The sequence below is a fragment of the Lycium barbarum genome, chromosome 4 (assembly GCF_019175385.1).
Source record: "Lycium barbarum isolate Lr01 chromosome 4, ASM1917538v2, whole genome shotgun sequence".
Taxonomy (NCBI): Eukaryota; Viridiplantae; Streptophyta; class Magnoliopsida; order Solanales; family Solanaceae; genus Lycium; species Lycium barbarum.
Genome location: NC_083340.1, coordinates 30,432,560 through 30,455,147, shown reverse-complemented (window position 1 = coordinate 30,455,147; position 22,588 = coordinate 30,432,560). Strand labels below are relative to the sequence as shown.

The 22,588-nt window shown below is 37.8% G+C and overlaps 1 protein-coding gene across 2 annotated transcripts; it reads left to right on the top strand.

The window, feature by feature from the left end:
- Positions 1-64: 64 nt before the first annotated feature.
- Positions 65-16,090, top strand: LOC132635775 (flowering time control protein FY). Of its 2 annotated transcripts, none has more exons than XM_060352300.1 (19): positions 65-208; positions 1,223-1,538; positions 2,193-2,284; positions 4,151-4,219; positions 5,281-5,385; positions 6,394-6,489; positions 6,570-6,652; positions 6,752-6,823; positions 6,941-7,038; positions 7,401-7,460; positions 7,569-7,629; positions 7,743-7,830; positions 8,688-8,751; positions 9,180-9,258; positions 10,382-10,471; positions 12,111-12,196; positions 12,491-12,987; positions 13,892-14,128; positions 15,766-16,090. In XM_060352300.1, the coding sequence occupies exons 2-19, from the start codon at positions 1,280-1,282 to the stop codon at positions 15,877-15,879; spliced, it is 2,250 nt and encodes a 749-aa protein (XP_060208283.1). In that variant the 5' UTR covers positions 65-208; positions 1,223-1,279; the 3' UTR covers positions 15,880-16,090. The 2 variants fall into 2 exon arrangements, with proteins under 2 accessions (XP_060208283.1, XP_060208282.1); XM_060352299.1 differs by having other exon boundaries at positions 127-350.
- Positions 16,091-22,588: the final 6,498 nt, after the last annotated feature.

The window sequence follows — 22,588 nt, the reverse complement described above, 5'->3', positions numbered from 1 at the left end:
CGAAAAAATGACTGACATGGGCAAACAGCTATGATTTGGGCCGTGAGGATATTTCACTCGTCCCATTATTGAGGAAACTGGACTCCAATTTTGGCCCTTAAAATGAGCCCACACTAATTAAACACTGCCAAACCTATCCACGACTGCTGCTCCTACTGCTACTACACTCTCCGGCGAATACATCAGCTCTCCGACTTGACTTTGCGTTGTTAGTTCCTCTCTTTCCCTATATAAATAATACCTCCCTCTGCATTTCCTTCTTTATTTCGCTCTTGGTATAAAAAACCCTAGCACTAGTTGACGTGTCCTTCTTACCCCACTTGCTGCTTTCTTCACGTTCCTATAAACTGGTACCACCACCTCCTCCTCCTTGTTCTTTTCTTTTATTTGTGTTGCACTATAGGTTGCCATATTGTTTCTAAAATTTCATTATGTCATTATTATGCCATTTGATTCCACGGTTGCTTACCAGCTTTCTGTTTTAGTGGTTCTCTTTTTTTTTTTTTTTCCTTTTGTGGGAAGTTCATATTAACCCGTTTGGCCATGAAAATTGTGAAATTTGATAAAAGTAGTTTTTTGTTTTCAAAGTGAAAAGTGGACTTTTGGAAATTGAAGTTGTGTTTGGCCGTGAATACAAAATGAAGTTGTTTTTGGATTTTTGTGAGTGATTTCGAGTGAAAACAACTTTTTTTGGTGTTTTTCAAATTCCGGAATTTTATGGCCAAACATGATTTCCAGAATTCAACTCTGGAATAAAGTAAAAAATATTCATGGCCAAACGGCCACTAAAAAAAATTAGAAATTTGGAATTGTAATCCGTGTCATCCCATTAATCATTATCCAGAGGTTTATTTTGTGTACTATTTTACAGTATAAGCCCAGTGTGTGTGTTGATGAAATGAAGTTGCTTGATTGGTAATGGCTATGAAGCTCTCTGTTAGGCATTTTGCATAGTGAGCCTGTCGGCGTATGAAGAAGAAACTTTAGATGCTCATCTTTTCTATTAAGAAACTTGAATAAAAGCTTATTGTGTTTGTATGTCTCCTAATCATGTAATTATTGGTTGTTTTTGGAACATACAAAGTCGACGAGGACAATTGTAATGGTGATGTTTGTATTTGCATATTTGTGTTTAAGTGGTTGTTAACTTTTTTCAAATATGTATTGAATATCGATACTAGATACGTGGTCCCGTTATATTAACTTGAGGTCATTGTCCTAGAACTCTGAATTTTGAACCCATAAAGTTGAAATCTTGGGTTCCCCTCTATCCTCAACTATGATGGCGAGTGGTGATCCTCATCAGCATCAGCAGCACCAGCCACCGCCACAGCAACAATTCCAGCAACAACACCCGCAACAACACCAGCAACAACACCTGCAACAAAACCAGCAGCAGCACCCTCCACATTTTGGTGAGTTTCCAAGGGGTCCACAGCCTCCACCAGGTCCACCTCCCATGATGCGGCAGCCATCCGCATCCTCCAGTACTCTTAATTCTCAGCCACCTGGACCTCCTCCTCATCCTTCTTATGACGGTACGTCCTGTTTACTAATGTTTCATCTACTCTTTTTACTTCTCATCTTTGATTGATATGCTTTTTAGCATAGGGTACAGCTGGTAGGGAATGTCTAGAATCTTGTTGTTATAAATCATTTTTATTGTAGGAAAAAAGAACTAGCTACAAACCACAACTTTTCTTCTTCTCTTTTGTTTCTTTGATCAGGTTATCAAGCTGCTGCTGTGTAATCGATTAATCTGAAAAGAAATACGGGTACATAATGAGAGTTGTAACAGTAATTTTAAAGGGGAAAAAGGGAGAAGGAATATTGGAAGAAACTACAGATCTGGAGAAGAGTTGTTTGAGCATACCATTTAGTGTTCTTTGGGAAGGACCTCTTTAGTCGTTATTTCATATATTTTCTATCTAGTTGGAGAAAAGGAGATTTTCAACCCAATAATGGGGCTATGATTGTTTCAAATTGTTAAATCCTAATAGAATCTACTGTTTCTTCTTGTTTGGGGAAGTGTAAGTCCACAAAAGTTGAAGAGAGGATGAATATTACCCTTTTTCTTAGGGACTTCCATTTGCTTTGATGACACATTTACTGGACCCTTTTTCTTTTTATAAGTATTACCGGAACTAATTACGATGGCGACCAAAGTTGAATTCTTTTCCTTATATTTGCAGCTCATGCTGATAGTTTTGCTGCAAAGAGAATGAGAAAGATTGGTCAGAGAAGAGCAGTTGATTACACTAGTACAGTTGTAAGATATATGCAGGTAATAAACGTTGAATGTGTTCATATATCCAGAGACCTACTTATTCAATGTGGTGCGGTAAATGTTCTTCTATGGTACTACCATATAGATTAGCAAGGGATTAGAACCATGGGCTGTTATCATAAGGAAAAATTCCGGCAAGTGGAGGTTCATTTTCATCTTTCTTTCTTTCAAGATGCCACAACATTTTCACCAACATTAGGGATCTTCTTTTTCAGAGTTTGGTATAATAAAAGATAAACCTCCTATGGATAGTTTGGAGGTCATTGTTTCATTTTCACATTAACGGTGTACGAGGACATGAACACCATAAATGATCCTCTAACTCAGCCCTCCATTAGAATTGACAGTTAAATTTTGGCTTCTCATCTCGAGCTCAATCCCCCTTTTGACTCTATATATCAGTCAATCAACTATATTCAATTCTAAATTAGTTAGCATCAATTATAAGAAATATCTCCTTAATATAGAAAAAGAATCCTCTATATCCAGTCGTTTCTATTTGGTCCATTTCATTCCGATAATAAATAATTTGTATTTTGAGGCTAGTTAGGGTTTTAAAAAGCTAGAGGTTTTCTGAATCTCACACTTGTCCTTGCACTGGTTTTCAGGTTTCTTGACAGACTAGAAAAATATTGGCTATTATCTCATTTAATGTAACTATAATGACAATAACTAAGCCATAATCTTGGTATTGACTACTTTAAATCTCACAATTATCCCTATGCTGACATACAAGTTTCTGACCATACTAAAATGACTACTGACAAACTCCAGATTAATGCAAGTGTAACGACTTTGACCAAGCCTTAATTTGATATTTTTATCTACTTGTTATTGACTGTATGAATCATTTGCTTTCATTGTGCTATCTATCTCAGTTAAATCCGTGTTGATGCTAAGAGATTGTGATTTTTGGTTTACTTCCTCCTATTTTAACTTGTTCAATTATCGTAGGTGTTGCACCTATGGGTTTATGCACTTTGAGATTAACATAGGGCATGTCAAACAATCTAATCCAACCTCCTTTATTTCATTCCATATTGCACTTTCTATTTGTATGATCACACATCCATCTTAACATTGGCATTTCTGTTGCACTCATATTATAGATATGTTGGGCCTTAAAGACACAACAATCATCCTATATAACATTGATGGTAGTACACTAATTCTAAGGTACTAGAGTTTCTTTGTGTGAAGTTCTATGAAACTCGGGCAATTATAAATATTAAAAGAAAGATGTGTAGGTCTACAATACTTGACGTACATTGCTCTTCTAATTATTCTAGTAGAAAGACTAGTCTCAAGTAGCAGTAAATATAGCCTGCACAGTGGTTCATTAGTACTATCTGTCAAGTAGCAGTAAGTATAGCTTGTATAGTGGTTAGTTTGTCTAGGACTAACCATACCCTCCTGGAATATTGTTAGAGCTCTAATTATCTTTCCAGAAGCTGGTCTTGATCAGTCCCACATATTTTTTGAAGGAGTCCAACCTCTTCCTAATTCCAGTTTCACAAGAATCAAATTCCTGTTTTTAGTTTGTAGTAGCTTGCACCCATATGAGCTGTATTTATGTTGCGGGAGCTCTAGGTAACGAGGTCTTTTATATTAATAAAATAATAGGAACAAAAAGTGAGCAGAGATAAAAAGAGGAAGAGAAATTCTTCTATAACCTCCGTTCCTCCTAGAGGAAGAAGAATGAGAACGAGAATCCAAAGTCGTCTTGCTTGCTTTGTCCATTAATAATTTTAATGTTTGTTCTTTTGTGGGGGCTCTTGTCAACTTTGCAATGGAATTCTCATAACTTTCTTTAACTTTTAAGATTATTTTGGTCCAAAGTTAAGAACAACAGTTTTTCTGCAGATCCGCATGTGGCAGCGCGATTCGAGGGATAGGACAGTGTTACAACCTAGCCCAGCAGCAGCAGTTGATGTCAGTTTTCCACTTGTGAATTAGTCTTTGATTCTGCAAAAAATTATTTAGTTTTTATGATGATACTTTGTTATCTTTCATTACTGTTAAGATCTCTGACAAGCTTTTCCTAGGTTAGAAATAAAAAGAGAATCAGCCAAAATATATATGTCCTTTAGTTCTTGGTTTGTGCAATATTCAACCCCACAGCTACAGTGAACCACAGTAAAGTAGCAAGAGAAAAAAAGGGGCTGAATTCCTGTATGTTTCAAGCTTCTTATGTTAAGGTTATTCAAACCTTTATTCTGTAGTCACAAACATAGATTTTCAAATAGTAGAGCATGTGCCATGAGAATAGCATGTCTTTGGAGAGCTAGATCCTTATCGGAGCAAAGTTTGAAGATTAATATCAGGCAATCTGGAGGAAAGTTAACCAAAATGTACCTGTAATCTAGGAAGGTGATAATAGTTCAGTTTTATCTCTATGTAAAGCTAGTTATAGACTCTAAGAACATTCTAGAACTACCTAGCGGATGAAGTTAATTGTGAAGTTTGTAACTTTGATTTTGAAAAAAAGTGCCAAACTAACCTTATCTGTGTCGCTTGCATTATTTCATTACAATATCGTTTTGAATCTTTTAACCTTATCTGACTCCCCTTTTTATGCTTCTATTGAGCCGAGGGTCTCTCGGAAACAGCCATCCTACCTTGGTAGGAGTAAGGTCTGCGTACATTCTACCCTCCCCAGACCCCAAGATGTGGGATTTCACTGGGTTGTTGTTGTTGTTGTTGTTGTTGTTGTTGCCAAACTAACACGTTTGAAATTGAAGTCTCCCCCACAAGTAAACATACTGCTTATTAAATATATTGTCCTGAAACCAGCAAACTAAATGCTAATGATTCTAAAAACTGTGTAAGGCTGTAAGCTGGCCGAGACTCTATTTTTTGTTATACAATATTTAAAAATTTGAAGAAAGGAAGATTGTATCTCGTTTTAATTGTATTCCTTTAAAATCAACATTTAATAAAAATGACTGATCAAAAATATTTAATTAGGATATTTTGTTTGTTCATGGATGCAGATATTGCCAGCAGTTGCCTATTTGGATAATCCATCCACCAGTTTTTCTGCTAAATTTGTTCATACATCTTTAAATAAAAACCGTTGTTCAATCAACTGTGTTGTGGTGAGTTGAAGAATTCTTCTTGGCCTTTTATCTTTTTGTTTGTGCTTTAGTTGTTTATAGCTTTGGTTTTGTGTTAATACACAATTGAATTACTGTGTCCAGAAGCACACATGCATCTTTGGACACGTGCCTTTGAGCTTTTATCTATTTGATACGTCCCAAAATAGTTGACACTATTCCATTTCTATACAACTCTCATAACTGCCCAGGATTTAAATTTGTTAAATTATTCAAAGTTCAAATTTTGAGGTAAATATCTCTCTGCAAACTAGCTTTTCCAGCACTACTGTAACACACTGTTCCTCTATTGCTAATGTAATATATAAGTCAAATTAACTTATTAAACTGTGTGGTCAATCAAACATCTTCACATAAAAAGGAATGGAGGGATTAGTTCTTTCTACTGATCACAAAAATAAAATGGAATGGAGGGAGTAATTTTTATGATAAAATTGTTCGATCATGGTATGTTCTTCAGAGCATTTAAATGCAACGTATCTGAATGTATAAAATATTTACACAGTTAATTGCAAGGCCTTGATTGAATGTACGAATCTGGATCCTTGGAGCTCGAGTTAATTGGATATCAAACTCTCTTGCGAATTGTGACGATTTTGTTCTTGTTTTTTTTTTCTTTTTTCTTTTTCTGAGAACTAGTTTCTTATCCTGGTAGAACTCTCTGTATTCAGTTTATTCAGACAAGTTACTCTCTTGGAAGTAAGCAGATAAAAGCTGACACGGAAGGAGTTATCTTGTCACGTGATGTAGTTTGAAATCTTATAGGCTGTTGGGCCTCTTTTTATGTCCCTCTAAAGAACTGATAAAAGAATTAAAGCTGATCCAGCTAGCATTATGACACAAGTCGTAGAGCTAAAAGTTTTCTGAGTCTCTCTCTCTCTCTCTCTCTCTCTCTCTCTCTCTCTCTCTCGGTTGTGTCACGTCCTCTGTGTATTTCATCTTTATATTTCTATTCTCTTATTCAAACCTTTTCTCTTGAATCACGTAAAGTGGACTCCTAGTGGGCGGCGCCTTATTACTGGATCTCAAAGTGGTGAATTCACACTCTGGAATGGGCAATCATTTAACTTTGAAATGATACTTCAGGTATGAATCTGGGTTGTGAATATCAGATCTTAGTACGTGACAAGCAAATTGGATGACAATGTAATGTATTTCATGTGCAGGCTCATGATCAAGCAGTCAGGTCAATGGTATGGAGCCACAATGATAACTGGATGGTCACTGGTGATGATGGGGGCACAATAAAGTAAACAATATTTTTGGAATGATCTACAGTTCACACTCTCATCATCTATATTCTGTTTTTCTTTCTCTTTTGTGAATTCACGTCTATATCATGTGACAGGTACTGGCAAACCAATATGAATAATGTCAAAGCCAATAAGAATGCGCATAAAGAATCAATACGGGATTTGAGGTAATTATTCTAAATAATGTGGCTTGGTTTTGAGAGTTTGTATGTATTTCTTAGGTTTTATTAACTTTCTAAAAAAATGTCAGTTGGTTACTGAGTCTCATGCTTGAATTTGAACAGCTTCTGTAGTACAGATTTAAAATTCTGCTCCTGTTCTGATGACACTACTGTTAAAGTATGGGACTTTGCAAGGTGCCAAGAAGAGCGCTCATTAACTGGTAATGTTCCTCAAGCTTTTTACTATAAGAAACTTGTCGATTCAAGTAAAATTAGTGATGCTTTGACTGCATACCTGTGATCCTATGTTAAGGCGATATTTTTGGTTTTCTCTATAACATGCAGTGTAATGCTCTTACCTGTCAGATTACACTCTGCCTTCCATTACTTCTTGCTGCTATGATAATTGTTACATTTTTAAACATCTGCTTCCAGCAGAAGTTTACTATGAAATGGAAAATTTATTCAAAATATTTCACTGGCAATAACCCTTCAATTTTAGCATCAAACTTATTAATGTACCAGTTAACTTGAGCATGAGGTGACCTAAGAATAGTTCTTCATGTCACTTGAACTCAGGCAGGCCATGGTTGGGATGTGAAGAGTGTTGATTGGCACCCTACAAAGTCTCTATTAGTCTCAGGTATATGCTTTTTCTTCTCAGAAATGTTCTATGTATTTTTTTTTATTGTTGAAATGTTCCGAATAGTTAGAGTCACTCTTTGAGGCTCTGCTTTTCTCCTGCCTGCAGGTGGAAAAGATAATCTTGTTAAACTTTGGGATGCCAAGTCAGGGAAGGAGCTTTCCTCATTGTCAGTCCAAAACTGCTCTCTAAATCTGCAATTTTATTACTTCTATGAACTTACGAAATTACTACTTAGATAAGTTATATAGAAATAACATGGATGTTGTTTGCTGTTTGCAGTCACGGGCATAAGAATACCGTTCTCTGTGTAAAGTGGAATCAAAATGGTAACTGGGTCCTTACTGCTTCTAAGGATCAAATTATCAAGGTAGGCTTCTCCATGTCATACTTTTCCTAGAGCCCACTAATCTCTTTTCCGATTTTGCATGTAATGATCCGGTGGTGTAAATTGGTTATTGATGAAGAAATGACTCGATCTTTGTTTCACAAGCTCATTAATTATGAAATGGCATCGCAGTTGACAAAAGTGTAAAAATGACTTGTTTTATCCCGTTGTTGTTTGTATTACATGGTTGGAGGTGTGATATGTGCCAAGCATTGAAAGATGCATCAAATTTGAAGTACAGTAAAATATTATTAATATTATTATTATTTGTTAATTTGACTGTATGATATGTGATTGTTGTTATCTTAGGAAAGATGTCATTTTTTTCTGGAGCTGGCAAAAACTAGATTTATGCTGTACTTCCTTTTACTCTTGACAAGTGAAATGCCTTCATTAATGATGCACAAAGATCAAAAGTATTTAAAATATGGGTGCATAGGAAAAAAGAGAAGGATCAACTTGAAGTTGCTGAGATCTGTAACTATGGGGTTTGAGAAGCCTTGCTAAAATTTCTTATTAACGGGTTGGTAGCAAGCAGATAGCAATTTTAGCTCGGTTTTGAACTGCAACTGCTTCTTTACTGCAAGTGCACTGCTACTTACTACTTCTCTGGTTCTGCTTGCAGAATTCCTTTTCTTATTTGATTAGAAATGAAAAAAGCTTGTATACATATGAATTTTGGTCACATGCTAATGAAGGAATACCTGCAAATAGTGTAGATGATTATTCTGTCGAGACAAATATTTGTGTGAAAGTGTGTTGCCATTCTCAAATAAAAAATAAAAAATTTGTGTGCAAGTGCTTGTATTCTGCCCTTATAACTTGCTGCTTCATTTCAGCTTTATGACATAAGGGCTATGAAGGAGCTTGAGTCATTCCGGGGGCATCAGAAGGATGTGACATGTAATAATTACCTTCTTCTGTATATTTATATATATCTTATGCAATGCACACAACACGAGCATGTCATGTAACAGCCAGGTTATGGGCTTGGATGAAAATTTGCAGTTAGTATGCTGATATTATTCAGTAAATTTCACCAAGGTATTATTAGAAAAAGAAATTTCTGATCATGTCAGTGAAAAAGTGAATGATATAAATGGAGGTAGTGGCTCAATTGTTATTCATGATAAAATGCAGAGTTAATCACGTTTAGCCTTTTCTACTATCTGTGTCATGCAATAATTTTAGTGGTTCTTTTATTCATTCAGATAATAATCACTCTTTTTGTTCCACTTATTGTCTTGTTCCTCGACCACACTTCTGTGGTCAACTTCCATCTGTTTGTGATACTGGCTAATTGCTTGTTTAAATTCATTTAACTGTGACAGCACTGGCCTGGCATCCCTTTCATGAAGAATATTTCGTCAGCGGAAGCTATGACGGTTCAATATTTCATTGGCTTGTGGGGTAGGTTCCTTGAAACTTCTTTCACTATCAACTACAAATTATTTGTGCTGCCTTTTCTTTTTTAGTTTTTGGGGCATCTCGTGTGCTTTCAAAAGATCATTATATGACCTTGTTTAGAACATTAATCTTGATGTTTACAGATTGAGGAAGTGTTGCTAATTTCTGTGCCATAACATTACCCTTTTCTTTATATTCTTTTGCCATCATTTAATAACATTAAAGTGTGGTACTCCTGGCACTTTCTTGGCCGGATTCAAGTTGGGAAGAATGACAAAGGACTATTCAGGATGAATATTATACCTAATAGCTCAGACTTCAAGAAGCTTATGGGATAAAAAAGTCCAGGTTAAGAGTCGAGAAGAAGTCCAATTATGTACTTACTGTTTTCTAAAAGAGTCCAAATATGTACCAACTTCAACTAACTTGAAACTTAAATCAAATTTTCTAATCTTACTTATTCCGAGTCTTCATGAAATACTTAAACTATTATTGGCAACAACAAGTCGGAGATAAGAGAGGGAACCTTGTTTTCTCTTCTAATGCTCCTCTTTGCATGTATATCTTTACTTCATCAAGCTTTCTTAACTTAAATTAAACCAGAACAGTGGAGATACATGGTTGTTGTATGTGAAGCTGGTACTATGGTTATTGATCAGTTTTCCATTTCTCCTCGGAAGGTGTCAAATCCGTGCACTGAGTTTAGGATTGCCGCGGGAAAAATCATCTCCCTTCACTCAAATCCCTTTTTATTTGCTTTTCCTGTAAGAGGGAGACTTGATTTGTTTGTCATATGCTTCATTTTCCCTAGTTTTATTGAATAAAAACATTTTTTCCTTTTCTAAACCAAAAGGTTCTTTCTACCCAGTATTTAGCCAGTGCAAGATCATCCTACAGTTTCTGTGAATTGTGGCGAATAAAAATCCCTCGGAACTACTTAGTCTGTGATAAGCTAGTCTGGAATATGATTTCGCTCTCAAAATGAACCCAAAAAGGAAACTTTTAGTAACAGTACCAGTTAAAAAAAAAAATCGGAAACTTTTATCAAATCAAATCCCCTTATTATCAGTGAACGGAGTAGCTTCTAATAATTTTGTCTCTTGTCTTTTTGATGCTCTACCCACAGGCATGAAGCTCCTCAAGTAGAAATTACAAATGCACATGAAACTGGTGTCTGGGATCTTGCATGGCACCCTATTGGCTATCTTCTTTGCAGGTTATACTGCATTTTCTTAAACTGCAGCTCTGTAGTTATGTGCCATTTATTACATTAGTACTTCTTTCCAGTTGCAGAAAGCAATTTTCTAAAGTGCCAATTGTTAGAATTCTTCTCATAACTGGTCTGCTTTTCTTCTGTGCCTTGTTGCATATTTAAATATTCTGGTTGATCCATCTTGGTTTGCTGGATATTGGTTTGAAGTTGTTGGGTTATTGTTGCTTGAGCCTATGTAGTGCTGAATCTGCTGCTTTACTATGACAATATAAGTTGAAGCTTGATTTCACAAGCATGTTTAGTATTCAGTATTCACCCTGCAATCCTATGCTCCAATAAGAAAACAAAGCATTCCCAAAGCTTTCCTCCCTTCCCAGTTTTCTTATAGAATAAGTGCTTCCAATTCTGTTTGATTTTGCTCTTTTCATTTCTGACGAGCTACTTGTAATCTTATATGTTGATTCTTTCCACACAATGTCTATTGGATTTCGATTGTCCCTGTACTCTGGATAGACCACTAGAGTTTGTGAATCATTATAGTTGTACTTCTCAGTTAGTCTTTTATCCGCTCTAAGAAATCTATCAGTCAGTGTTTGTGGGGATGTCAGCTTCTGCTGTAGTAGTTCTTTCTGAAATGTGAAGGTTTCTTTTGTGCGGGCTCTCAACTTTCTTGTCCAGCAAATTCATGTTTCATAAGATGAGTCTAGTGCAATTTAAATCTTAAGGTATATTGGTTGTGTGCTCAACTATGGTCCTCGCTTACATACCCTTCTAGAGAGCTTATCAAGCATATGTACAACTAGCAATAGTTTTTATGATGTGTGATATTTGAGGTACTTATGCTGAAAATAGTTGTCCGTAGATGTTTATGTATAGTGGTTTATCTGATGTTATTTCATAGAGGAAAGTTTATTGTATATCCCAAATAGTCAATCCTTTTGGATAAAGTAGTTCATATGATAAAGGGTCATTCATTAGAAAGGAGTCATTGCGCTGCCACCCCCGCCATTGACCCTGCTTCTGTCCAAGAAAAGCTTCTGACTGTTTTTCTATCAACTTTGAATCCTAAAACCTTTCTTGGTAAAGTGACATTTTCTATTTCTTGGTAAAAGGTGAAATTATGGCTTGTATTGGACACCATTTTTCTAATATGTAATTGATGCTGAACTCTGATATGAAAGTGCATCATGAACTATTCATAGAGCATTTGTTGCAGATGTATTTTATTATTTCATAGAGGTAAAGGAATTCTCCTCCATGAGTTCTCTAATATAGATTTCGTTTAAACCTTTCTTGGGCAGGTAACTTTATGGGCGGTTACTTGCATTTTAGGTTGATTGTCTTTATATTTATTTAAATCCTGCACAGCCTCCACAAGCTGGATTAAAAAATTTCCCTCCCTCTCTCTGTCCTCGTGTGTGTGTGAGAGGAATCATGTGCTTTGCACTGTAAATTGCATGTCATTGTCTTTCAGTGGCTGGTTCGTCTGTTATTTCGTTTCTTATTCTCTTTAGAACTGTGGAGATCCTTAAGCCTTCTCCACTAGGTACTATTTCTGCAAACAGGAATAAAATTTCCATTAACAAAACATTTAACTGGGGTAACCAAAACAGCTAACTCATCAGTGTTTTTGCTGATGCAGTGGCAGCAATGATCAGACGACAAAGTTCTGGTGCAGAAATAGGCCTGGGGACTCTGCTCGTGATAAATTCAATTTAGGACAGCAAGGTGCTTACTAATTCCTGTCCATGCAGATGTTATCTTTATATCTTTTTATGCTATTGGTTTATTGTACTTCAGATTGTGTACCAGTTTATTGTGCATATTTTTAGATAAGAGAGCATTTGGCTCCGTAGACCAGGGAAAATATCAGCTTAGTTTTAAAGAAAATTTCTTGAAAGATTATCATTTTCGTTGTCCATTGCCACCTAATATTCTTAGTTCAACTGTTCGACTATTACTTTGAACTACCAAACTATAGTGCTTAAATAGCCTCAGCACAGGTATTGTGGTTGATTTCAGGTTTGGGTGATCAAAACAATGTTCTTGGTCGCATGCCTGGTAATTTTCCAGGTCCTGAGGCCCCATCAACTCCCGGAGCATTTGCCTCTGGTATGTTACGAACTGAGGGTACAATACCTGGAGTTGGAGCTGCAATGCCACTGTCTATCCCATCACTTGATTCATCATCTCAAGTAGAACAGAAGACTTCAATGCCTATAGGAGCTCCTCCTCTTCCTCCTGGTCCACATCCATCTCTTCTTGCAAGTAATCAGCAGCAAGCATATCAACAGAACATGCAGCAAGCTCAGCAGCAGCAGTCACTACCTCAACAAATGACTTCTCATCCATTGCAACCACCGAATTTGCCACAGCTACAGCCTCCACATATGCCTCTAATGCCACATCCTCATTTACCTCGGCCACCACCCCAACTACAACAAGTAAACATGCCTGGACTTCAGTCTTCAATGCCAGGATCTGGACCCATCCAAGGAATGTCTATTCCTGGTTCGATGGTATGTGTCATATTTCTGCAGGTGTCTCTGCCTATTTGCATGTTGTTATCTTTTTTTTTTTCCTGTAGACGTGCCGTGACTTATCTTGATCATCACCTTCTTGCTGCATCTCTAAGTATAATGCTCTTGCTAAACGGCTGGAAATAAATAAGTTGTGTAAATGTATTTTCCGTTTAAAATATGCGTACTCTTTTGTATCTCTGCATTTATGTTTCCTTATTTTGATGTCTTAAGTGAAAAAGCTTCATCTTCTCTGTAGATGTTCCAGTTTCAATTGGTGCAGGAGTATTTAAAAACTTTGATTTTAAGAAATTACTAATATGAAACAGAGATTACCTTTTGAAAGCCTGTTTAAGTTACTGATATTCTAGGTTAAGGCCATAATAATTTCCGAGTTAGCCATGTATTTGTATTGAGATGGGAGTTGTAGCCAAATGCTTACAATTTCTCTTTTCAGCTGTTGCGGATATAAAATAAATTAGTAATAATGTCCCATCTTTGAGAGTATAAAATTATAGATGCGACTGTTCACATAATTCAACATGGTATTAGAGAAGGCAGAGAATCCTGAGTTCAAGTCTTGTTGCTATCCACCAACAAAATATTTTCATGTGCTTGGCTGGGGATGTTTAGTGACATAAAATACATTAATGATGTGTCATGTTTTAACAACTTAAGCTTTTATATGAGACATTGTTCAAAAGTATGCAAGTGATGCAGCATGTGTGGATCAAATTTCACTAGGATCTTCGCCTCTTCTTGAATAGAGAGGAATTGGTAGCAACTGCAACTTGCATTGTGGCATAGTTGGTTGATTGATACAAAGTGCATTTGCTTTGGAGGATATATATTAAGCGGATCAAGAGGTTATTTCAACATCACTGATTAACTGTCTTTTTTTCAGGGGTTACAAGGCAACATGAATCAGATGGGTCCTCCAATGCCTCAAGGTCATTTTGTTGGCATGCCTTCTGGATCTGGACCACAGGGCAATGTTCCTCCAGGTGGAATGCCAAATGGGTTGCCAAACATGCAAGGCCCTCAAAACCCAGGAGGTAATCAGATGTTTCCACCAGGACGAGGCTTCAACAGGCAACAAGCTGGACAGATGCCGCTCATGCCTGGACTTAATCCTTATCAGGTGAATGGCATTTAAATTACTTTAAGAGACCTGAGAGTGCAAGGGTGATAATCTTTTGGCAGCTTATTCATTTTTTATTCTGTCAGGATCCCTTTTTTTGTTTGGATTCTTAGATTCAGTTACATGTGTCAGACCTTTTAGTTAATAATTAGCTACTATTTATTACATAGGTTTCCTATTTATTGTTGCATTAAGTTGGATAGTCAATAGCTGGATTGAAAAGAGATAGTTACAGTCTAAAACTTGTTGTTCCGAGCAACTTATCCAAAAAAAACTTATTGTTCCAAGCAGTTGTTGTCAATATTTCCCAAAGATATTCTTGGAAACAAGAATTCTACTCTGCAACTTAACTTATGCCAGAGAACGGCAGAATGTGTTAAATGAGTTAAATCGGGTTCTGAAAAAGGATTAAACAGTCATTGAGTGTGAAGACAAGTAACCCTAGTGAGAGTAAGTCAACATTTTGGGTGTCTAGAGTATTAGTGCTGGTACTTGGAATACTACTGTGAGGTCCAGCATATCAAAAGCGGTAGGAGCTGTGCGTGATACGAAAAGTTAGGTATCTATACCTGTGAGCTTATGTTAGCGCAAGTAATGGAGTAATAAGTTGCAGAAGATAACATCATCTTCATAATTATTTGGCTCTTCTAGTAGCTGTTACTGATTGCTGGGGAGGTTAAATGTATTTTAGAAGGTGCTAGTTATGCCTGACAGGGCGAAGCTTGGGAGTTTATATGCACATATTTTAGTGAGTAACTGGATACTCTTTTCAAGGTCATTTTTATACTTGTGGAGTGAGAATAGTTGGGTAGATGAATTAGCTCCATCTTCTTAACTTTTTTGGATAGTATGAGCTACTGATTAGTTGTGCTTCTTGCACCAATTTTTTACTTTTTCATCACATCCTTGGTACTATTCTTAATTGAATTACCCTACCTTATCAAATACATTCTTCTCGAGGTCATTTTGCGAGTAGTTGCTTGGTTTAGGATCTTCAGACCAGTTTCTTGTAGACCTTTGGGCTTTCGCAAGACTATCTATGTAGTGTGAACTAAAATTGGGAGAGGCATTGTTATTTTAGCGAGTAAAATGTCTATTCAAACTGCCCACAGTACTTTGGTCTAGTGGTAAGAATGCTATGCCTGACAGATGGGTTAGACGCACAAGTTTACATGGGCGACAGGCGGTTAATGAACTCTTCCCTAAAAGCCTTTTATTTTCCTGCCAAAACTTAATACATTAGATTGCCCATACTGAAACCTGGTCTACACATATTGTTCTTCATTTGCTTATTTTGTTTCTTCGTATTTTATGTTTAAAAATAAATAATGATTATGAAGGAATCTTACCTATCATGCATGTGAAATGTTGAAACCAAGGAAGATTGAAGTGTACCTTTACAAGCTCCCAGCCTGGATAAATTATATCTCCTTTTTTGTGTTACTAGATCTTCTCTTGGTACTAAATCATTGAGATAATTTACTTTCTGGGCCTCTTATGTTTAACTGACTCTCGAATATGAAATACCTTTCTTCTGATTTTTGAAACACGACAAAATCGCGTTTTGGGTTGTTGAGTTGATTTCTTCAGTTACATGACACTTTTTTTCTCTTTCTTTTGCTTTTTTGCCTTTGCAGCAATCTGGAAACCCAAACACACCTGGAATGCACATGCAATCAAACTTTGGTCATCAATCTGGAATGCCTCCGCCACTGCCGCCAGGGCCTCCACCACATAATCAAGGACATTAATAGGCCATTGTTTATAGTCTTGAGTGTTACAAGCTTTATTCAAGTTGTCTGTTGAAAATCTCTTCACTGCACCAGTTAAATTGGCTAATTGATTTTCTTGGAAAGACAATTAGATAGCATCTCTTTATCTTCTTTGATGTATTTTTAGAAAATGTACTGCATATTTATGCATTCAGTATAATATTTTGATCGCACTTTTAACTTCTAAGAATTCATAATGATGCCTGGTTTGTCATTCTCAAGCTTATTTTAGCAACGGAACCACCCTGTGTTTTTGTACAAGCGGGTTAATTCCACGAACTTTCTGTCATCTTCGGGAAAAAATAGCTTACTGACTTTTATGATTCTTGCGTAAAGAATTTACCATCCACCATAGTCTCCATCTCCAATAATTCTTCATTCAAAAAAGTTTCATTCGGGGTGGGTATAAAAGGGGTGGAGGGTGGAGGACGAGGTAAAATTGAATCATACACGTAATATAGGGACAAGATTGAATCACACGCACAAGTATAGGCCATTTTGATTTAACTAGGACATGTGATATATAATTTGGGATAAATATGCTAATTAAAAATAAAAACACAGAAAATGAGGTTCGTTTGTCTAAACTTGATCCATTTTGGTAGCTGCAGGGATAGTTCTGAGATCATTTTTTAATGTAGGATAAAATTATTTCATTTTACATAGTTTAAAACAGTTTTGACCTTTTATCGTAATCTTAATTGTGTAACTAACCCTTAGTAAAAAATTTCAGCAATCATACCTGTCTTAAATCAGTTTTTTTTTGTTTTTTTCCTAACTCTCCTCTGCCCTCCAACTCTCCACCCCACCCGCCACCCCGTCAGGTGACCAGACCGCATCACTGTTCAGGTAACCCCGGCGACCAGGTAACGCCGGCCACTTTTCCGGCCAGATCTACTTTTTTCCAGCCAGATCTACTTTTTTCTCTCTTTCCTTTTCTTCTTCTCCTCTTCTTCTTCTCTTCTCCCTTTTTCCTTTTTTAGCTGCTTCTGCCGCTGCCAGAACACACTGCGTCATCGCCGGAGACTTTTTCCGGCACCATTTTCCGGCCATCCCTCTCTCTCTCCTTTTTTCCTTTTCTTTTCTTGTTCTTTTTTTTCTTTCCACCCCCCCCCCCCCCCCCCCCTCTCTCTCTTCCCCCGTTTCAGGTCTCTGTGAGCAGAATTCCGGCATTGAATAGTAACTCAACAGTGAATAGTGTGAACAGTACTCGGACGTTGAACGGTGTTTTCCGGCGGCGACCAGGTTCAGGTCAACTGGAGTTGGTACCTCCGGTTGCCACATCCATTATTTGTCCATACACTTGTAGTTACATTTTGCTAACTTTAGATTTTTGAATAATTTATTAGTTCATACTCATTTTCGTGGCTTTGCTTAGTGATGGTAAACTAGGGTCATGTTCTCGTTCGGGGACGGGGGCGAGGGTTAGGAGGGGTAAGTGGGTTAGAGGAGCGTCTAGGTTGAGAGTAGGATCTTGGAACATTGGGACGTTAATGGGGAAGTCCATAGAGCTAGTTAAGATTCTTAAGAAAAAGAAGATTAATATAGCTTGTATCCAAGAGACCAAATGGGTAGGTCCTAAAGCTAAGGAGGTAGACGGGTATAAGTTGTGGTTCTCTGGTAGGTCGAAGTATAGAAATGGGGTGGGCATTTTAGTAGATGGTGAATTAAGGGATCAGGTGGTAGAGGTTAGGAGAGCCATTGATAGGATGCTGTCGATTAAGGTGGTCGTTGAAGGACTCACTGTGAACATTATTAGTGCATATGCGCCGCAAGCGGGTTTAGGCGACGAGGAGAAGAGGCGCTTTTGGGAGGATTTGGACGAATTAGTGGGAGGCATACCGCCTACTGAGAAGCTATTTGTGGGAGGTGATTTCAATGGGCACATCGGGCCTATTTCGGGAGGTTATGATGATGTGCATGGAGGCTTTGGCTTCGGGGACAGGAATGGAGGAGGAGTCTCACTTTTGGATTTTGCAAGAGCTTCTGGGTTGGTGATAGCCAATTCGAGTTTCCCAAAGAAGGAGGAACACTTGGTAACCTTCCGTAGTTCGGTGGCTAAGACTCAGATAGACTTTTTACTCCTTAGGAAGGATGATAAAGGTCTGTGCAAAGATTGTAAGGTCATTCCGAGCGAATATCTTACAACCCGACATAAGCTCTTGGTGATGGATTTAGCGATCAAGATGACGAGGAAGAAGAGGGTCGTGGAGGACCGACCTAGGATCAGATGGGGGAGTTTGACCACGATTAGTGCCCTGGAGATGGGAGAGAAATTGAAGGATATGGGGGCCTGGGATAGTAGTGGGGATGCGACCAGTATGTGGGATAAGACGGCTAGATGCATTAGGGTGGTAGCAAGGAAAGTGTTGGGGGTCTCGACAGGTAGTCGTGGTCAGCATAGAGGGGACTGGTGGTGGAATGGAGAAGTTCAAGGGAAGGTGGAAGCAAAGAAGGTGGCGTATGCGAAGTTGATAGAAAGCAAGGATGAGGTGGAGAAGTGGACGAATACAGAACTTTATAAGATGGCGAGGAAGGAGGCGAAGTTGGCGGTTTCGACGGCAAAAACGACAGCTTTTGAACGCATGTATGCTGAACTAGAAGAGAAAGGAGGGGACCAGAAATTGTTCAGGCTAGCCAAGGCGAGGGAGAGAAAGGCACGTGATGTGGATCAAGTAAAGTGCATCAAGGACGAGCATGAAAAAGTATTGGTAGAGGAGACTCTCATTAGACGGAGATAGCAGTCATACTTCTGCAAACTCTTGAATGAAGAAGGGGACAGAGACATTGTGTTGGGAGAATTAGAACATACAGGAAGGCGTCACGATTTTGGGTATTGCAGGAGTATTAAGGTTGAGGAGGTTAAGCGTGCTGTTCGTAGGATGCGCAGGGGAAGAGCGATCGGACCTGACGAGATTCCTGGGGAATTCTGGAAGAGCGTGGGCCCGACAGGTTTGAAGTGGCTGACTAGGTTGTTTAATGTCATCTTTAAGACGGCATTGATGCCCGAAGAATGGAGGGCGAGTGTGATGATCCCTCTATACAAGAATAAGGGAGATATCCAGAGTTGCAACAACTATAGAGGTATCAAGCTGCTAAGCCATACTATGAAAGTGTGGGAAAGGGTGGTGGAGATGAGGGTGAGGAGAGGTGTGTTTATTTCAGAGAACCAGTTCGGATTCATGCCGGGACGCTCAACTACAAAAGCCATCCATCTTGTGAGAAGGTTGGTGGAGCAGTATAGGGAGAGGAAGAAGGACTTACACATGGTATTCATCGACCTAGAAAAGGCTTATGACAAAGTTCCAAGACAGATCCTATGGAAATGCTTGGAGGCTAAAAGTGTACCTGTGGCGTATATTAGGGTGATCAAGGACATGTATGAAGGAGCCAAAACCAGGGTAAGGACAATAGGAGGAGACTCAGAGCACTTTCCAGTTGTGATGGGGTTGCATCAAGGATCAGCTCTTAGTCCGTTTTTATTTGCCTTGGTGATGGATGAATTGACACGGAAAATTCAAGGTGAGGTACCATGGTGTATGTTGTTCGCGGACGACATAGTCCTGATCGACGAAACTCGTAGCGGAGTTAACGCTAAGCTGGAGAGTTGGAGACATACTCTGGAGTCTAAAGGGTTTAAGCTGAGTAGGACCAAGACAGAGTACTTGGAGTGTAAGTTCAGTGAAGCACCTCAGGAGGCTGGCTTGGAAGTGAGACTTGGTACCCAGGCCATCCAGAAGAAAAGTAGTTTCAAGTACCTTGGGTCTATTCTGCAAAGCTGCGGGGAGATTGACGATGATGTCACACATCGTATTGGGCAGGGTGGATGAAATGGAGGCTTGCTTCCGGAGTGCTATGTGACAAGAAGGTGCCACCAAAACTTAAGGGCAAGTTCTACAAAGTGGTGGTTAGACCGACTATATTGTATGGGGCGGAGTGTTGGCCGGTTAAGATCTCTCACGTTCAAAAGATGAAAGTTTCCGAGATGAGAATGTTAAGATGGATGTGTGGCCATACCAGGAGTGACAGGATTAGGAATGAGCATATTCGGGATAAGGTGGGGGTGGCCTCGGTGGAAGATAAGATACGAGAAGCGAGATTGAGATGGTTTGGACATGTGAAGAGGAGAGACACAGATGCCCCAGTGCGGAGGTGTGAGAGGTTGGCTATGGATGGTTTCAGACGAGGTAGGGGTAGACCGAAGAAGTATTGGAGAGAGGTAATTAGACACGACATGACGCAACTACAGCTTACCGAGGACATGACCTTAGATAGGAGGGTTTGGAGGACCCAAATTAGGGTAGAAGGCTAGTAGATAGTCTCGTTTTCCGTTCTTATTAGTAGTCGCATTATCACAATATAATTTCTTCTGCTCAGATTTTTGCTATTATCTGTTATTTCTTGTGCTTTGATTATCCTGTGTTATCTGTGTCGCTTGCTTTATTTCATTTCATATCGCTTTGATTCTCTTAACCTTACCTGATTTCTTTTTATGCTTTTATTGAGCCGAGGGTCTTTCGGAAACAGCCGTCCTACCTTGGTAGGAGTAAGGTCTGCGTACACTCTACCCTCCCCAGACCCCAAGATGTGAGATTTCACTGGGTTGTTGTTGTTGTTGTATCGCAGACGTCAAAACATGAGGCTCACTCAAAAACCCACTACCCAGCAAGAATTGTGCTCTACATCATTTTCATCATGCTTCAGAGCTTCTTCTATTTTGATAAATCCACTATACCATGCACATTGTTTAACTTCTTTATCATCGAAATTGTGCTCTTCATTTTTTTTTCTTGTTCATGATCACTATCGGCAAAATTCTCTTAGTCATGATCACTTTTAAACCTTCATTTTCATTGATCACATTTAGAGCTTTTTTGGACAAGCAAAAATAAGTTTATTTTGAAAAGTACTTCTTATTAGAAATGCTATTTGAAATATGCTTTGAAGATTAATAGTTTATATTTGATTAAATTATTTGAGAAGTGATTTGTTAGTAATTTGTTTTGGAGGGAGCTATAGTTTTATCAACTCATGCTTATAATTGAAAAATATTTTCTGCTATTACTAAAAAACATTTATTTCTTTACCAAAAGCTTGTACAAATACTTTGTAAGTCAATTCATTCAATTTGTGAGTTATTGTGCTATTTTTACTTCTTCTTTTTTTCTTTCTTTACTCTAGTTAGAAGTTTTTCAAGTTTCTTTACTTTATGAGTTGAACTTCATAAATTTCTCTAGTTTGAAATTTTAATTTGTAATTCATCTTAAACTTAAATGGAGAGATATTATCCTAAATTATCTTGTAAAATCAAGTTCAATATTCCTCTAACTTGGACGTAAATGCTAATAAGTTGAAACAACATCGACAAAGTGAATGAGTCGATTTAAATTTCACAAAGGCTGATCTTGGGGAAAGATAAAAAAATCATAAATATCATCAAAATGACTGATGCAATAAGATTAGCATATATTCAAAAAGGTATTTTTCAATCTCGAAATCATAATTTTTCTCAAAGAAAATTTTATGATAAATTGTATCGCTTTAATTCTCAATGATTTGCCGAGTATGATTGATTGGAGTATAATGTTACAAACGATGCAACTATTTGCTTCTATTCTTACTTGTTTCAAGGTGAACTCATTAATAAAAGGAAGGAAATGTATTTTCAAGTATCAAGTTTACGAAATCAAATGAACGATAAGCTTTTGAATGGTTAATTGGTGCCTTATATAGAAAAATATTTAGTAACATTCCTATTGAGGCTATAATGAATATATTTCAAAAGTTAAAAATTCCTAATATACTTGAATTGAGTGTTTATTTATATGATTTGGATTGTTTTTTCTTTTAATAATATCAATATAGTAATTTATTCATTTATTTACTCTTTTAGATGTAAACAACGTTGGGGTGGGGAGATACGAGAATTAGCCGACCCACCACGTGGAAAGGCAGTGTGGTGAATCACAGATGTGAGGAGGCAAAGTCAAAGTGAGATTAGCTAAGCTTCAGAATTGGATAGATTTCTAAGTTTGAGAATGTGGTCTTTCCAAAGCTAGAGAGTACAGAGGTACACTTGTCACGCCCCAAACCTGGGCCTGGACGCGACACGACACTCGGTGCCTAACTGCATGTGACCGAGCGAATCACATGGCTTGCTATATCAATATGAGACATGTACTGATGCGGAATGTGATTTCAAAACATGAAAGTAAAAGTAAAGCATGTGATATCATAATAATACTGAAAAATACTGTTTTAATCATGAGTGCAGAAAATAGTCTGTAAGCATGATAATGCAGCCCACAAGGTTGAACAAAACTGAATACCCAACCTGAGATACTGACTAGTCTATGAAACCTCTAACATGAGTCTGAAATACTGAACTGCTGCTGGAGCCTGACTGTCTAACATGACATAACTGCTGAAAGTAAAGACAACACCTTGAAGTAAATGGGTCTCACCAACAGCTGATACGATGAAGTCCTAACAAGCAGATCCGTCATCCTGAAAATCTGTACCTGCATTGTGAAATGCAGGCCTGGGCAAAAAGGACGTAAGTACACTGGAATTGTACTTCTATGTAAAGCAACTGAAATAAAGAACTGTAAGTGGGGTGCTCGGGGAATGGGCAACCCGAATCAATAACATGGATACCTAAAGTAATCTGAAACTATAACTGTAAACT